Here is a 17,159-nt window from a genome sequence, read left to right as displayed (position 1 = left end):
AAAAAAAAAAAGAATGGCTTTATTGAGATATGACTCACGTATCATATAATTCAACTTTTTAGAGGGTATAAAACAGTGGTTTCTTGTGTTACAGTAATAATTTTTTAATCACACAGTACATATAAAATTAGCCATTTTAACCATTTTTAAGTGTTTAAGTCAGTTGTGTTAGCTACATTCGTAACACTGTGCTGCCGTCATCAGTATCTCCAAAATGTTTTCATCACCCCAGTTAGCAACAGTACTCGTTTCCCCCTCCCCAAAGCCCCTGGTAGCCTCTAATATACTTTCTGTCTCTATGAATTTGCCTGTTCTGGGTACCTCATATGTATATGTAGAATCATGTTTGTTCTTTTATATTGGGCTTATTTTACTTAGTATGTTTTTAAGGTTCATGCATATTATAGCATTAATCAGAACTTGATTCCTTTTTATGGCTGAATAGTATCCTATTGTATGTATATGCCACATTTTGTTAATCCATTCATCTGTTAATAGATACTTGGGTTGCTTCATCTTTTAGCTTTTGTAAGCAGTGCTACTATAAAAATTGGTGTATGAGTATCTGTCAGAGCCCCTACTCTCAGTTCCCATCAATATCTACCTGGGAGCAAAATTGCTAGGTCATGTGGTAATTTTATGCTTAGCTAAAGATGCATTATAACAGATCAAATCTGCAATGAAGCCGTACCAAACATTCCCACCAACAGTACACAAGGGTTCAGATTTCTCCACATTGCTTCCCGACCCTTGTTACTTTCCACTTTTGGGGGGGGGGGGAGGACAAAAATCTCACTCTGTTGCCCCAGGCTAGAGTGCCTTGGCATCAGCCTAACTCACAGCAACTTCAAACTCCTAAGCTCATTTGATCCTCCTGTCTCAGCCTCCCATGTGGCTGGGACTACAGGTTCCCACTGCAACACTCAGCTCTTTTTTCCTATGTTTAGTAGAGATGCACTGGGTGGGGGGGGGGTCCTCATGTTGATTAAATTGGTCTCAAACTCCTAAGCTCAAGTAATCCTCCTGCTTCGGACTCCCAAAAATGCTGGGATTACAGGCCACTTTTTTAAATAGCCATTCTAGATGTGAAGTGATATCTCATTGTGGCTTTGATTTGCATTTTCCTAAATGATTAATAATGTTGAACATCTTCTTGTGTTTATTGGCCATCTGTATATCTTCTTTAGAGAAATGTCCATTCAAGTCTTTTGCCAATTCTTTAATTGGGTTGTTTGTCTTCTTGTTGAGTTGTAGGAGCCCTTTATATATCCTGAATACTCACCCTTTATCAGTTAAATAGTTAGCAAACATTCTCTCCCATTCTATAGGTTGTCTTTTCACTTTCTTAATAATGTCCACTGGTGTACAAGAGTTTTTAATTTTGATGAAATCTAATTTATCTATTTTTTCTTTTGGAGAAAAATATGACCTGTGCTTTGGCATAATCTACAAATTCATTACAAAATTATCAAATAAGTTTTTAGTTTATCCCAATAAATACATTACAATCCTTTTTCAAAGCATCTAGGAAAATATTTGGCACAGAAGAGACCTCAAATCAATGTAAGAGAATATAAACAATTTTTTTATCCTTACACACAGTGAACTGAAGGCTGCATAAATGTCGTGTACTCCGAAGTCTATAAAAATGAGTCTGCAAAGGACCTTGGTTAATGGACCTGATTTTAAGGAACAGGTGTTCAATTCTGAGAGAGATTTCAGGCTGGAGAGTTTTAGATGACCCATAATGCCATGTCAGGTCTTTGGAAGACAGATTGACAAGGGAGCCTTTGGCAGCCATGTTCATATACTTATGTAGCTGAAATCTGCAGAGTTAAGCCAATTGTGAGCAGAAATAAGCCTTCACTTGCCTGCCGAAGAGTCTGCACTGACTCCCTGTCACTCAAGGAATCAGCCTTCAAGTCATCTGTTTTCACTTATCCACATTTTGTGGATGGATGGATGGATAGACAGGGTGGTGGACAAACATGGTCATGTGGGAAAAATGGTTGTAACAGATCAAATCTGTTATTCCCATGTGATCTTCCTGGTCAGTGACAGAGGACGCATTTACTGAAGAATGATGAATGAATGTATTAGCAGATCAGCTAACAAGCTGTCTCTCTCATCCCTTCACCCCCAGGACCCCAGAGAGATGCCCAGGCAGCTCGAGAATTCATCCTGAAGATGTTCGTGGACCTGAACCCAGACAGTGACAAAATTATCTACTCCCACTTCACATGCGCCACAGACACCGAGAATATCCGCTTTGTCTTTGCTGCCGTCAAGGACACCATCCTCCAGTTGAATCTGAAGGAGTACAATCTGGTCTAATTGTGCCTCCTAGATACCTGCCCTTCCCTTCCCTGGTGGGCTATTGAAGAGATACAAGAGGGACTGTATTTCTGTGGAAAACAATTTGCATAATACTAATTTATTGCCGTCCTGGACTCTGTGTGAGCGTGTCCACAGAGTTTGTAGTAAATATTATGATTTTATTTAAACTATTCAGAGGAAAAACAGAGGATGCTAAAGTACAGTCCCAGCACATTTCCTCTCTATCTTTTTTTTTTAGGCAAAACCTTGTGACTCAATGTATTTTAAATTCTCAGTCATGCACTCACAAAGATAAGAATTGTTTCTCTCTCTCTTTCTCTCCCCTTCTGACCCCTTCTTTCTGTCTCTCCTTTTCTATAAAGCAAAACAAAACTGATTTCCCTTTTTCCTAATCCACACCTCCCTCCTAATTTTTCCCAGGTTGTAACGGCCTTTATCTTAGTTCCATTCTTGGTCAAGTTTTTCTCAAATGATACAGTCAGGACAAAGTCATTCGATTTAAGCCATCAGACATCAGCTTAATTTAACAGTTTGTAGTTGTTGCTGAAGGACTGTATGTATTAATACTATGGTTTTAAATGTATTGCTCTGGATACACATATAGTTTCTTTTTTAATAGATACATTGTCTTGTCTCACTTTGGACTGGGACAGTGGTGCCCACCATATGGTTAAGTGTCATTTCCTTTGGATGTTACCTTCAGCCATAGTTTGATCCTAACGCACAGAAGTCAGCAAGGCAAGGGCAGTGACACACAGGAGTTCTTTCTTATGAAATGCCACGTGCCATTGTCTTTCCTCCCTTCTTTGCTTCTTTTTCTCTTTTCACTCTCTCTTTAAATTGCAGATGCCAAAAAATACGCCAACAGACACTACATTATCCCAATGGCTGCTACCCAGAACCTTTTGTAGATTGTTCTTAAATTTTGTTTTGTTTTGTTTTGGGTTCAAATGTTTTCTTCTTCTTCTTCTTCTTCTTTTTTTTTTCTTAGTGTTTGGGCCACAATTTTTAAAAACAACTTTTATTATGGGTATGTGTTGCCAAAGCTGGCTTTTTGTAAAATGAAATTAATAAGAAGAACTTAAAAAATAAAAGCTGGTATTTTAAAATGTAAGAGAATAAGACTGTGAAGCCTAACATGACTGGCTGAGAATGAACCAGAATGACCAATTGCCAAATAGCCGGTAACTGTAAATTTGAATCTTAAGGTCGGTTCTTTTTCCTTTGTCCTTAAGATCACACTGTTTAGTGTTCATGACCCTTGGTGAGTGTCCAAACTGGCAGTGTAGACAAGTATCCTGTGTGGTTTGACATGAAGTCTACATACGTCTCTTTATTTGAAGCCAGTTTTACTCTCTTTTATGTTAAGTCCGAGTAAGTCTGCCAGGAACGTTGGTTGGCAGTAGTATTCTGCCTCCTTTAATTTATAAAATCTGAAGTTACACTGCTGGTTCACCACCTTCAGGATCTTCTTGAACTGGTGACTAGTTAGATTGAACTTAAAGACTATTTGTGGACTTAACTCAAAAGTAACCTCTCAGTGTTCTAGAGAATATGTATTTATGTAACTGAACCTAGCAGGAGAGAAGTTTGGAATTGTGTACGTGCAATTTTTTTCAGCAAAAAATACAGTACATGTATTGACGAGTTTCTGTCAAGCAGTTTGAGTTGAAATGTGCTTTGAGAAAATAAGCTGCTGGGAAGTTAGAATTAGGCCATGATACTGGTCTCGTTGGAACCATCGTGATGGTGTTTGGCACTAAACTTCCATGTACGTCACTCATTCGGAACAACAAAGGGGAGGGAGAAAATTAACAACCTGTTAGACGAATACCAAAGTTACTAAACAATAATGAAAGATTCTCATTCTTTACTCTCCCAGCCTCAGACAACACAGGTTACTCTTTTTATCATTGCTCAGAAAGCACCTGTAATTTAATTAACAGACTGCCTGTAGGTGTAGTGCAATTACAAATGCTCTAATCATTGTACATACATCTCTCTTGATATTGCAGCATCCATACTGGCTTTGTAATCATTAATTTTTTGGCAGATTGAATGTGCTGTATTGATATGTATCTATGTAATTGTATTGTATGTCTTATAGCTAATTCACATTTTGAATGTTATTTTATTTACTTTTTTAAGAGAGGAGAATGTAAATTTGTCAGTTTATTTCTGACTAGGGATTATTTTTTTTTCCATTTAGAAAAGAAGAAAAAAAAACCTTACTATCGTACAGAGCGGTACTAGCATCGTGCTGTATAAAATCATTTGCACATTCCTGACTAGAGGTATACTGATTATAAGACCCAAAGGTAATTTCATAGCAAAATACATAAAATCAGTTGGAGCTTTTATACAAACATGGAAACCAACTTTGTAGAACTTTTGCCATTTGATCTAGGATTGGAATATGAGCTTTTATACGATTCATATTCTTATTTGGCAAATGCACAGTTTAGTATTACCTCTCTGATGGCCTTTACTAGAAAGGCAGTTTTAGAAGCTATTGTGATCCACTAAGGAAATGTTTTAACAGCTAGAGACCACTGCTTGCCTGAAAAGGCAATCTTAAATTTGGTGCAGCAAAAAAAACAAAAAACAAACAAACAAAAAAAACGACAAAAAAAACAAAACAAAAAAAAAAGTAAACGACAACGTTTGAAGGCCTACAGTGTGTATAGAGTAAACCTCATCACCAGATCATAAGTGTTACAGTTTTAGGGAATCAAGATATTCTATTTAATAGAGCTATAGTAGATGTAGTCAATTAAACCTGATCTCAGTGCTCAGAGAAGCTGAGCAAAACAGGGAAAAGATTGTTATATTTGTCTTTATGAAATTGGGATGGAATTTGCTATGCAGAACTGAGGTTTGTGGCTTCACTGTTTAATCCTAGGGTGCATGACAAGATCCCTTCTCTTCAGAAAGGAAAAAATTGATCACCCTAGCTACAGTGATACATAGAAACCTAATTGTATCCACACTAGTCAATCAAAGCTAAAGGATTTTCTTTCTCATTTCTTTGTTTGGGGTTTTATTGAAGGGGCTAAGGGTGGGCAGGGATTCTTTTCAGTTTTGTATAAAAACAAAGTTTAGTCATGCTTTCTATTATATCGTGATTGCAAGCGTTCCAAGCGTGTGCCGCTGGACTCCTACTGTTGATGCTCTAGGTCATGGAGGCCTGTGGCGAGTTTTATGGTGACTTGGGCATGTCTTATTCAAAAGCAAAACAAAACACAGAAACCTTTCTTCAGCATACCAAGGCAAGCAGCCATTTCATGACTCACTTAACACATTGCAGTGTACCAGTTTACAGATGATTTTTCCCTTTTTTTGCGTGACACGGCAGTTCCAACCCCCAGAGAATTCCTTATTTGTAAATTGGAGGTTTCTACTATGCCTTACAGAGCTTAAATTCAGAAGTTTGTGCCTCATATCTGAAACAAAGGGAAATAACACACCCATTGAAAAGTAAATAAATCCCTTAGAAGTTTTTTTTTTTTTCTTTTTTAACATTTCCATATAAAGAGCTCTGTTGAATGTCATGAAGAGACTGGAAAAAAGAATCTTAGGAACCTGCATATGTTGTTTACTAGTAGATGACATCTACACAAGGAATTTGAATTGAACACCTGAAACTTGTGTTATTATTTTTTTTTTTTGGTAGATTAACTAGAAGGCATAATATTTTAAAAAGGTAATTCAGCTAAAGGGCAATTTACTTTTTGTATTTCAGACTATCTTGATTGTCAAAGTGTGTGAACTGTAATTTTAAAATTTATACTGCCACATGATTGTAAATTTTAGTTGTCTTAAGTTAGGAATTGGTGAAAAGCTATTTATGCTGGATTTGGGTCAAAATGACTTTATTATTTGCAAAAAATAAAAAAAAAATAATGGGAAGAAAGGGCTGCATAATAAGATACTGCAAGACTCAGATATTGGTTGGAAATTACCCTCAAATTACCTTCTGATTACCCTCGATTTCCCTTTGTTTTCAGTTTCTCAAAAAGAATGAATGAAATGAAATATAGCAGAATGTTAACCCATATAAAAATAAAGTGTACCCAACTATTGTAATGTATATTGCTGCTCTTCTTAAAATTAAATAAGGGTTTAAAACCACTTAATTGGTAATCAACAATATCTCAATTGACACAAATAAGGTGTGCTTGGTATACATTAATATTTTCTTCCAAAGATACATCTTTGGTTAGAAACACAAAACAAAAACTAGTAGTATTGTATGTTAATCTTTCTCTACATATTTCCAGCGTATGTGGCATTAATAGATCTGTCCTGGTAACTGTGTCTTTGGGGTTTCATTTTCGTTCCATCAATTAGGAAAAGAAATGGCTTAGTTGTATATGATTAGCTAGAAATTTATGGAGCCAGACACCTGCTGTTTAGTAGATAACTTAGTGCAGAGTCTAAACTTGTCATTTGTTTTTCTCAGAGAATAACAAACCATTTCCTGCTGTCTTCCCCACCACCACTGCCCTTTCAATAACACTCTTGCCTCTAGAATCATACATTGAAAAAGTATGCATATACACCCAGCACATAGTAGGTGCTCAAATATTAATTTTTCTCCTCATCTTTCTTATCTACCATGTACCATCCATTTCTCCAGTGATTCCAACCCAGTAGTAAATGACATTTACATGTTAATGAAAATACCTATTGGGTAAAACTGGATCTTGCTTGGATAAAGGAATTCTGACTTTTATATAAGCATTTGGTAGACAGAAAAGAAAACAGAGAGGAAGGCTTTCTTCCATAGAATATTTTTACATTTAGGAAAGAAAGGTAGAAAATGACCATGTAACTTTGTCCAGGTTGCTTTGACTGAAACTTGTTTTTGGTGAATTTCTTTTCCTCAAAAAATGCAACTTCTTGCTGGACTCCTCACCCATCATCACATTGGAAAACCTTACTAGACCTATGTATTTAGGGAGTTTTGTCAGAAAAACATTTTTAACTCGCAGTATTTAAAAAAAAATCATATTTACTGTTCTTAAAATGTCATTTGAATGCATGTATTGTCTATTGTTTGGGGATGGGAACTAGTTTTGCAAAAGAAAAAACACCTAATGTTGTATAATAATGCCCCAATGAACTTGCTGGTTAAAAATACAGTATTTTTGGCCATAATTCTGTACTACAGTATTCTTCATTCTTGAGTATTGCTTCCCTCGAAGTTGCCCAAGCCCCTCTCAAAATGTTTTTCATTATAAGGAGTATCGAAATACATGTTTTCTTCCTAAAAGCACACACCAAAAACCGTTTCCCTTCTCTGTGTGTGATCAGAAATAACAGTCTCCTTTAGTGGAAATACACATATTGGTAGTATTTATCAAATTTTCTCTTTAAACAACTTGCCCTAATTTAGATTATAAATAACTGTTTAAAACCGTAAATAGCTGCCCAATGAAGACAGAAAGAGCTGCCTAGGGTCAAGCTGAGATGATCTTCTGATCAGCAGGAAGCACTCACACTCCCCTGTACGCTGGTGGGTGCCTGGCTTACAAGTTCCCCCTTAGAACATTGCTAATGAGTGGTAATGCGTGGGGTCGACTCCACGTGGGAAAAAAAGACCTGGCCTTGGGAACCTTCACATCCGTGACCTTCCGTGTCTAGGCTTTTGAGGTCAGCTGAAAACTAGCTTTTCTTTTTCTAGGGATTTTATAATGGCAAGTGTTTTTATAGGAAATAGGTGTTTAGGTGGGGATTTAAAATCACAGAAAAAAGCAGAACCTCTTTTTGGCACTTGTGATCCAGTCAATCCAACCAGCCCTTGGGGAATTTTGTTTTTCAGAATACTGGTCCATCTAAGTCCATTAGAGATGAGAGTGTCATTTCTGCTTAAAAGCCCTTGGTTTAAGGATCTCCTTGCTTCTAGAGCCCATTTCCTATAGATAGTGCCTCTTCTATGTCTTTCTGGTGTCCCTGGGGACTGACCTATTTAGGACAGTCCTGGGAGAATCGTTCCCGTGGCTCATTTCTGCTGAGAATCAGAGACCAAGCTACCCACCTACTCTACCCCCGCCCCCAGTGGCCTGCTGACGTGGCCTTGACCAATGTAGGCCCAAGGTCTATCTGTATCTTCATCTTGAAGACCCTCCATCTGGAGGAGAAAACACAAACTCGCTGAACATTATTTGGGCCAAATATTTCAACTTGACCTTTTGACTTAGAGCAAGGCTACATGCCGTGAAAGTGTTTTCTGTCTTATCTTTCTGGAAGTAATAAAAAGTAGTTGGCCCCCGAAACCTTCTCTGCTTTCCTTCCTTCTCCCGTATTTCTCTTCTGTCGTGATTTCCTGAGTGCCGCCATAGGTGGGGGTAGAACATGATGCAAAGAAACAACCACCTGCCTCGGGTAATGTGTGCAGAGCAATTTCTGAGAGTAAATTAGCTACTTCCTTGCCCTCTCTTGGTCTAATTTTGAATCATTACAATACTCAAAAATTTCTCCATATTTAAAGCCTTTATTGAAATTTGATCAGGGCGGGAGAGTGGAAGTGTGTGGTTAAGGGTGGGTTTCTGGCTGATTTGTTTTAAATTATGCATTATATATATTTTTTTGTTTCATTTTCATGACTAACTAAAACACCATCGAGCCATTAACAAGGAACTGAACATGGGCCACTTTAAGGGAGCCTCAGAGCTTTCTGCAAAATAAGGCCATAGTTATAAAATGTAGGCCTAAAATCTGAGATGCATAGGGAGTGCTGGAAAGACTGTCTTTCCTTTGAATTCTTATCCCTAGAGACCACTGAAATTTAATCTGTAATGATTTTTTCTCTTCCTGTTTTCCTCAGTAATGCAAAAGTCAGTATTTTTCTGACCAATAAGCCTGTGGGTAAAATAAGGCAACTTTGCCCTCTTTATTGAAGAGAGTAATTGCACCGAATCATGTTAACAAGAGCTGGAAGACAGGACTCCCTGGGTGCGTGCCTTCTGCAGCCCTGGTGGCAATGTTTGTACAGATGAGAGGACTGGGCCTGTCCCATAGGGATGGACTACTTGAGGGGCCCTTGGGACTTCCAGTCAGTTTCCAATTTGCACAACATACTAACGTATTAGATCTTTAAAGAATTTTTAGAAATGAAAGGACTGGGAAAAAAACAAGATCTGCAAATGAGGATCCCACACTGTGCCAGCTGCCAGGAAGCTAAAATAGCTGCTGACAAAACTGTGTGTCTGCCCCGTGGCAGGCCTCACCTAGAAGGGCTTGTCTATTAGGAATCTCAGCACCACCTGCCAGTCAAGGCACCCGCAGCCCAGGCAGGCCTGAGGTGCAGGTCCCAGGATCAGTTGTATCCCAACACTCAGAGCAGCCTTAGCAGAAGGGGCCTGCTTTCTTTTTGTGGGTTATAAAAGGCCCACTCTAGTAGTATCCTGGTAAATGGTTAGCAAGGGGACGTGAGGGTGGAGGCTTATAGGTTTGTGGTATGATCTATAGTGTGTGTGCCAATTTCTATGGTGTCAATAGTCCCACTGTGCCCAACATTAAGCTACCAATGTGATGTTGCTCAGAGTTGAGGAAAGATGCTTCTCAGCCGGTCTCTCACGTCTCTCCAGGCTTCTGTTGCACTTTATAGATGGCCTTTCTATGAAACAAGGAAAGGTTAGCAGGACAGGCCTAGCTAGCCTGTTGCACCAGGAGCATATGTGTTCCCTCCCTGGGACACAGAGCACTTGCCAGAAATACAAAATATTTAACCTCTCATGGGAAATGGCAAGAAGGTGATACAGGGGTCTCCCATTCAAAGCTGGAAAGGGGACCCCAGTTTTCCTAGGTTTAGGCAAGTTCGTAAAGGGAACACCCTGAACTGGAGGGGCTGCATTCATTTCTTTGTCAATAACACACATTAAAGAGGAAAACATGTTTCTGTTTGGCAAGTCCTGGCCAAATGTAATTCTCAAGACCTAATACCCTTAGATAAAGAGCCCACGTAGAGACTCCCCAGTTACATAGCTCTTTCCCCCACCAGAAGCTCTGGTGCCTTTTACTTCTGTATTCCTTTCTAACTTCTAATAAAAATCCTGTCTTGCCGCCGGTCTGTGGGTTCATACCTCAAATCCCCAAGACCAAGGACCTACTGAAGAGCGAAATTCTGGTATCAAATGGACAGCCAGGTACTTCGAGCTGGGAAGTCAGAATGAAAATCAGTTTGGACATCAGATTTACGTACCACTTTGTGTGTGTGTGTGTGTGTGTGTGTGTGTGAGAGAGAGAGAGAGAGAGAGAGACAAAGATGTGTCAACATCGCCAAGCAACTTGATCTTTGCTACACAAAGAAAAAGCTCATACAAATGTTCATGTCAGGAAGGTAATGATTTATCTTCTTAAAAACACGTTCTCTATACATAGGTGGGCCCACAGGTAGAATCTAAACATGGTATAATTCTGTTGACCTGTACACAGATAAGCATGAGCATACACAGTGAGACTCTGTGATTATAAGCATTTTAACTCAGAAAAAAATAATGCTTCATACTGACAGGATGAAGACAGAAAGGATCCTAAAATCTACTAACATTTTCTCTTTTCAATTTTTTTCCTCTCACCAGTCTTTCCAGGTGCCATCTTTTCCTGCCTTAATCCAGGAAAGAATAGCCAACTATGGCAAATTTAAAATTTGTTTTTAAAAGGGGAGCTGAACTTAGGGTGAGGCTTCCACGTCTCCGAGCAATGAGAGTGTGTTTCCAGAGACAGGGAAGGAAGGAGGCTGTCGTGGTAGGATGAAATCTCCAATTACAAAAGCCAAGCCAGCGCGTGTTAGGTGCACAGCTCCGTATATGTTAACATTTATCTTCCTGAGTTAAATCTCTGTGTACATTGCTTACTTCCTGTTAAGGATGATGGATTTCTAGAACACCAGGCATATACTACGTAAGTGCTTGCACAGACCCACAAACTCAGAGTTTTTGGACTGAGCTCTTGTGTCATTATTCTCAAAAACCCCACAGGTGCCTCACCAAGCTCTCCGTGGCTGTGGGTCCACACCGGTGATTTCTGAGCGTAGAGAGTTTTCTTTCAGTGCAGGAGCTGCCTGTATCTTTCTAGCACCAGCCAGAAACCAGGGGGTGACACCTCAGGAGTGCCTCTTACCGCAAAAGACAGGATTTAGTGGGTACACGCTGCAGCATCTTGGCCCTCAGGGGGCAACACTGAGGCTCATGCTATATCGTGTCTCAGAGGGTCCTTGGCAAGATGAGCCCAAGCTGCTGTCAGTGGAACCTGCCCATCCACGTGCCTTTCTTGGCATTTCTCTCTCGTTGTCTCACTTTCACTGTCTCACTGTGCTCCCTGACGTCCCTTCTCAAGTAAACTCCTGGCACCCAAATCCTTTGCACAGAGTCTGCTTTGGTGGAAATTTCAACTGAGAGGGTGAAGATCAATGGTTGGCTTTCATGTGTGGGGAACCAACCACACACACTTGTCAGGGACAATGGGATAATGAACAAGTCACAACTAAAACTGAGAAACACTTTGCCTTGAATGAAATCTCAATGGTAGCTGATGGTTGAGGTTCAAGATTAGCACCTAGAACTCTAGCATGACATGAATTTGCTGCAAATGACCCCAGTGGGAGATTTTGTAGATAAGTGTGTATGTACACACACATGCGTACACACATATACACAAACACACAGTTTACAATAATACAAACCCATGCACTACTAATATATTTATGAAAATATTCCATGTTTCCTACATTTTTAAACGATAAATGATCATTTTTAACTGTTGAAGAAAAGCGATCTGTATACTACACATTTTCACCTTGTTTCCATTCTGTTTATTGGAATCCTGTACTCCCTTCCTCCACTTGCCCAGAACTGCCACTGGCTCCAGGATGAGCCGCCACACCAGCCCTGGCTAATCTGTTTCAGATGTATCAGGTCCACTGCCTCCCTGAAGCCAGCAAGGCACTTCTGTCTTACTCCTCAGGCCAGAGGATGGTGCCAACACGGCAGAGAGGAGAGAGAAAAGAATGTGCCATCAGAGAATTGACACACATATGGTGACATTTAATTGTTGAGAGAAAATCATAGAAAAGAAATATAGCTTTAAAACTATTACAAAAGTAAAGAAACATTAGGCCATGTTCTGAGAGAGAATATCTGCCTTGTTTAAAAAGGAAGTTTCTCTAATTTTTGATGGTTGATAAGGACCTGTCCTCAGGAAAAAAACAACATTCAAATCAATCTTGATGAAGCGGGATTTTAGAAACAGGTCTTTAGACTCTGCCAATGGAAACAACTATTTTGCCATTATTTTCTTAGCATTATTATCTAAATATATTGTTCAAAAATATATTGGAATGTACCATAATTATATTTAACTATTTAATTACTTTATTAATTAAGTTTACTGAGGGTAAATTGATAGTTTGTGTGGAATTAGTCTCCAAGAAATGAATTTAGTGGTTCTATGTATGAGCGATCCAGGAAAACTTCTAACAAAGTTGACTTCTCCCATTCCAATTAGCCACCTACCTCTGTGTTACAATTTCTTATCCTTTTTCTCCATCTTTCTAAATTTTCAAAATACGCCCCATCTCCATATTCAGATGATAATTTGAAATGTCTTAGCTTCTTACCCTTTGGTTTTATTGTTATTTATGAGCCTATCTCTAAGATAAAAACAGACACCTCAGGATTGCCTGGTTTGGGGACACCTACTGAATGACTGAGAAATGAAAAGATTGTTTCTTTTTGGGACACTCCTTTAGAGATAAGTTTATTACTTTAAATGGGGTATTTCTCAATAAACTCAGTTGTTAATCTGATGTCAAATATAAGCATTAGGGATGAATTGTATAGCTGAGCACTATAGATTATGTTATACATAATTTACAAAATATAAGATATCATCCTTGGAGCAGACAAGGAAAAAATGATCAATTTCTATTATTTTAATCTTAGCCATTGGTGGCCTGAAATACATACTCTTGCTTGATTTGGGGAGGTCAAGGTGCTACATAGTGTAGGGTGATTCAAGGGGCACACTTTTGACTGTCAGAAGAAGCTAACTTATTACTATGACCTCATCATATTTCTGAACTTACATCTGCTCCTCACCATGTATATTAGGAATTTTTTGAGGCAAAAGTCTGCTAAACTGTCTTAGATTTCTGCGCACATCTCATTGGCCAGATCTATATCATGGCTATCTCTAGAAAGAAGCCAAATGAGAAGAAGAAGTTTGGCAATGAGTATTGGGTCAATCAAATAGCAAGGTCTTACATCATGGTTCCAGGTTTTAAAAATCATCAAAATAGTATATACTAAATATGAGTAGGTCTTTCTGGCAAAGGAGCATAAGCCACATCAGATGATATAATTAGGCATATGTAAGGGAAGGAGGGACTTACAAAGTCTTTGCAAAAATTTGATCCATGATCTGGACAATAATGTGCCTGTTTCTCTCCTTGTTGCTATCGTCCACCAACCTCCTCTGACATTATGCTGGATGGCTTCCACATCTACATGGATAACCCATTTGACTTCCTGGACTCTGGATTTTCTACCTCTTCATCCCTAGTGATAAATTCTTCTTCATTTGGGAGAATGCTAGCACTTTGGGAAACTGAGATGGGAGGATCGCTTGAGGCTAGGAGTTTAAGACCAGGATGGTCAACATGATGAGAATCCATCTCTACAAAAAATATACAATTAAGCCAGGTAGGTGGCATATGCCTATAGTCCTAACTACTTGGAAGGCTGAAGCAGGAGGATTGCTTGAGCCCAAGAGTTTGAGTCTGCAGTGAGCTATGATTATGCCACTGCTCTCCAGTCTTCAGACAAGAGAGTTAGACTCTGTCTTAAAAATATGTATATATAATAAAAATAATGAAAGACATAGAAAAGGAAAACACAAAAATGAATCAAATGAAACTACTAGGAATAAAAAATACAAAACCAAAAATGAAGAAATCACTCACCACCAATAGATTTATGTAGTTGTATTCCCAGACTAGGGATGGGGAGAAGATGGGAAGAAAAAAGCAGAAAAAGTATTGGAAGAAATAATGGGGAAAAAAAATCAAATTTTAAAATACCATAAACCCACTGACTCAAAAATTCAACAAACACAAAAAATGATAAACACAAAACAAAAATAAAATAAACATGCTGAGAACTTTTATAATTAAGTTGCTGGACACCAATAGTAAGAGGGAAGAGGGTAGGAGAAAGCTTAAAAGCAGCCAGGAAGAAAAAAGACATTCAGAGGACCCAAGATAAAAATTACTAGAGCTGTCTTACCCAAAACTATGACAGTGAAACACTAGGCTTAAAGTGCTGAGGGAAAAATGTCAACAACCCATATATTCATATATCTATGCATATTCAGGAGTTTGTGGTTGTGGTGAGGGGGTGGTCCTTGAAAAATTAAACATACATACTTTTTCAGAAGAAAAAAGTTCTGAAAGAATGTGCCACCAGTAGATGTCCATTATAATAAATGTTAAAGAAATTTCTTCAGATAGAAAGAATACACCAGATAAATACTTGGATCTTGCTCACACAAAGAAATGAAGAAAATTAGAAGTGGTAAACATGTGGTAAACATAAAAAAATTTTCCCTCTGCTTTTGTTTCTTTAAAAAATAATAATTATCTATTGAAAACAAAAATAATACAATGTATTGTGGTGTTTATAACATGTAGAAGTAAAAGGTATAACAGCAATACAAAAAGGATGAGAGAGAGATATGGAAGCATATTCTTTTAAGCTTCTTACATGTGAAATAGTTTAATATGATTTGAAGGTAGACTCTGATAAGTTAAAGGTGCATAGTACAAACCCTATAGCAACCACTACAAAATAAAACAAGAGGTATAGTTAATAAACCAATAATAAAGTTAAAATAAAATCACAAAAATAAATACTACATTAATCCAAAAGAAGGCCAAACAAAAGAAAAAGAAAAGAAACAAAGAAGAGATAGGCCTGATAGAAAGCAAAGGGAAAGACAGTAGACTTAAATCTAACCAGATTCATAATTACACTAAATGTAAATGACACAAACACTCTAAGTCAGAGATTGTCAGACTAGCAATATCCAACAAATATAGTTTACTAAAAACATACTATACCTATAAATACACAGATAAGTTAAAAGTAAAAGGAGCCATCTGGTTTCTGGTGTGATGTGTAAGAAGTTTGGACATCATCACTCTGTCCTAAAACAAGTAAACAGCTGAACAAAATGGAAAAAATCAACAACACCTCTTAAATCTGTCAGAAAAATGAGACCACAGGGAACACTGCTGCCCCCCCAAAACTGTAGAGACTGGCAATAAACAAGAGACAGGACAGACAAGAGAATTGCCTTACCAGAGCAGAAATCCACAGCCAGAAACCTTCATGGGAACAAGTACCAAAGTTGGAAAACATATTTGATGAACTGCTAGATTAATGTGGACAGTCAATGAGTTAAAAACTCAGAAGGGTGCCCACATTTATGAGAGTTTTATCTCCTAGAGCTCTACAAGATTCTCATGATGAAGAACAGAGAAATATCTCTTCCAGCTTTGGGCAGGAGGAAAGGAAAAGTAACCATTTTTTTATATACACCAAAACATTTTTCACTTAACAAGGACTTCCCTCAAGACAAACTATTTTCTCATATCCTAACCTATTAGGATTTTATCAGAGCCTAGCCAACCTATAGGAAAGGAAATAACCAATTCCAGCCTGCTTTAACCTTCCATATGGGACAAAGGAAATACCAAACTTCAGTCCCCTCTAGCCATTCTGTCCCACCTAAGACAGGAGAAAACAGCAGGGATTTAAACCAACCATGATTAGTATACTAAAGGTTCCAATGGGAAAAGCAGACAACACACAAGAATGAGTAGGAAATGTAAGCATAGAAATGGAATTTTATTTTTAATGCAGAGATTAAAAACACTATAACAGAAACAAAGAATTCCTTTGATGGTCTCATTAGTAGATAGGACAAAGCTGAGGAAAGAATCTCTGAGCCTGAGGATATGTCAACAGAAGCTTCCAAAATAGAAAACCAGGGAGAAAAAAGACTGAAAAAAACAAAAGTGTTTCATTCTGGGGTGATAAAAATACCCTAGAATTAGATATAGCAGTAGCTTCCACTTTCTGTTCTGGTATGTAAGGAGCTTGGAAGTCACCATTCTGTCCCACCAAGAAGTAAAAAAGGTGAACAAAATGAAAGCTCAACAACCCTTCTTAGGTCCATCAGAGAAATTAAGTTAGAGAGCAAAACACTGTCCCACAACCCAAGATGCAAAATAAAAGAACCACTATTTGCTGGGGTATAAACCCATGAGTAAAAATGTTTGCAGAAACCAGTGGTGCATTATGAAATCCTAAGCCAGCATTAACAAATCCCTGGAGATTCAGTGAGTACAAGTCTGAGAGTTAAAAACTCCAAGGAGACCCAGTCTTGGTGGGCAAATTTTAACTCCAGGAGCTCTATCAGGTTCTCACAATGATTATCAGGGAAAATCCCTTCATGCTTCTGGAAGAGGGGGAGGGAAAGAAGCCATTTTGAAATATGCCAAAGTACTGTGTTTGTCTTAAAGCCTGACCTCAAGAGAAAGTATTTTACTAGAGTCTAAACTTTTGTGGTTTAATCTGACCCTAAAAAACCTGGGGGAAGAGAAAAAGCTAACTCCAGCATATATCAGCCATCCTGTTCCACATAGGAGGGAGAGACATTGAGAAGCATTTGTAAAGTTCAGAGTCCAGAGGTACAGGCTCAGTAAAGACTGACACTTCATGACAGGACTGTGGAAAGCTTCCTCTTTCCCCCAACCT

General features: G+C 38.3%; 1 protein-coding gene across 1 annotated transcript in view; it reads left to right on the top strand.

Annotated features, from left to right (window-relative positions):
* Positions 1-7,497, top strand: part of GNAQ (G protein subunit alpha q) — a 301,731-nt gene extending 294,234 nt beyond the window's left edge. The window contains exon 7 of the mRNA XM_003782966.3: positions 2,144-7,497. Within this exon, the coding sequence (XP_003783014.1) occupies positions 2,144-2,334 (191 nt within the window). The 3' untranslated portion in view covers positions 2,335-7,497. The remainder of the gene's footprint in view (positions 1-2,143) is intronic.
* The last annotated feature ends 9,662 nt before the right edge of the window (positions 7,498-17,159 follow it).

This window comes from Otolemur garnettii, unplaced genomic scaffold (genome assembly GCF_000181295.1).
Source record: "Otolemur garnettii isolate 467f Iridium unplaced genomic scaffold, OtoGar3 scaffold00006, whole genome shotgun sequence".
NCBI classification, from domain to species: domain Eukaryota; kingdom Metazoa; phylum Chordata; class Mammalia; order Primates; family Galagidae; genus Otolemur; species Otolemur garnettii.
The sequence above is the reverse complement of the archived record's forward strand: the minus strand, read 5'-3'. Positions and strand labels throughout refer to the sequence as shown.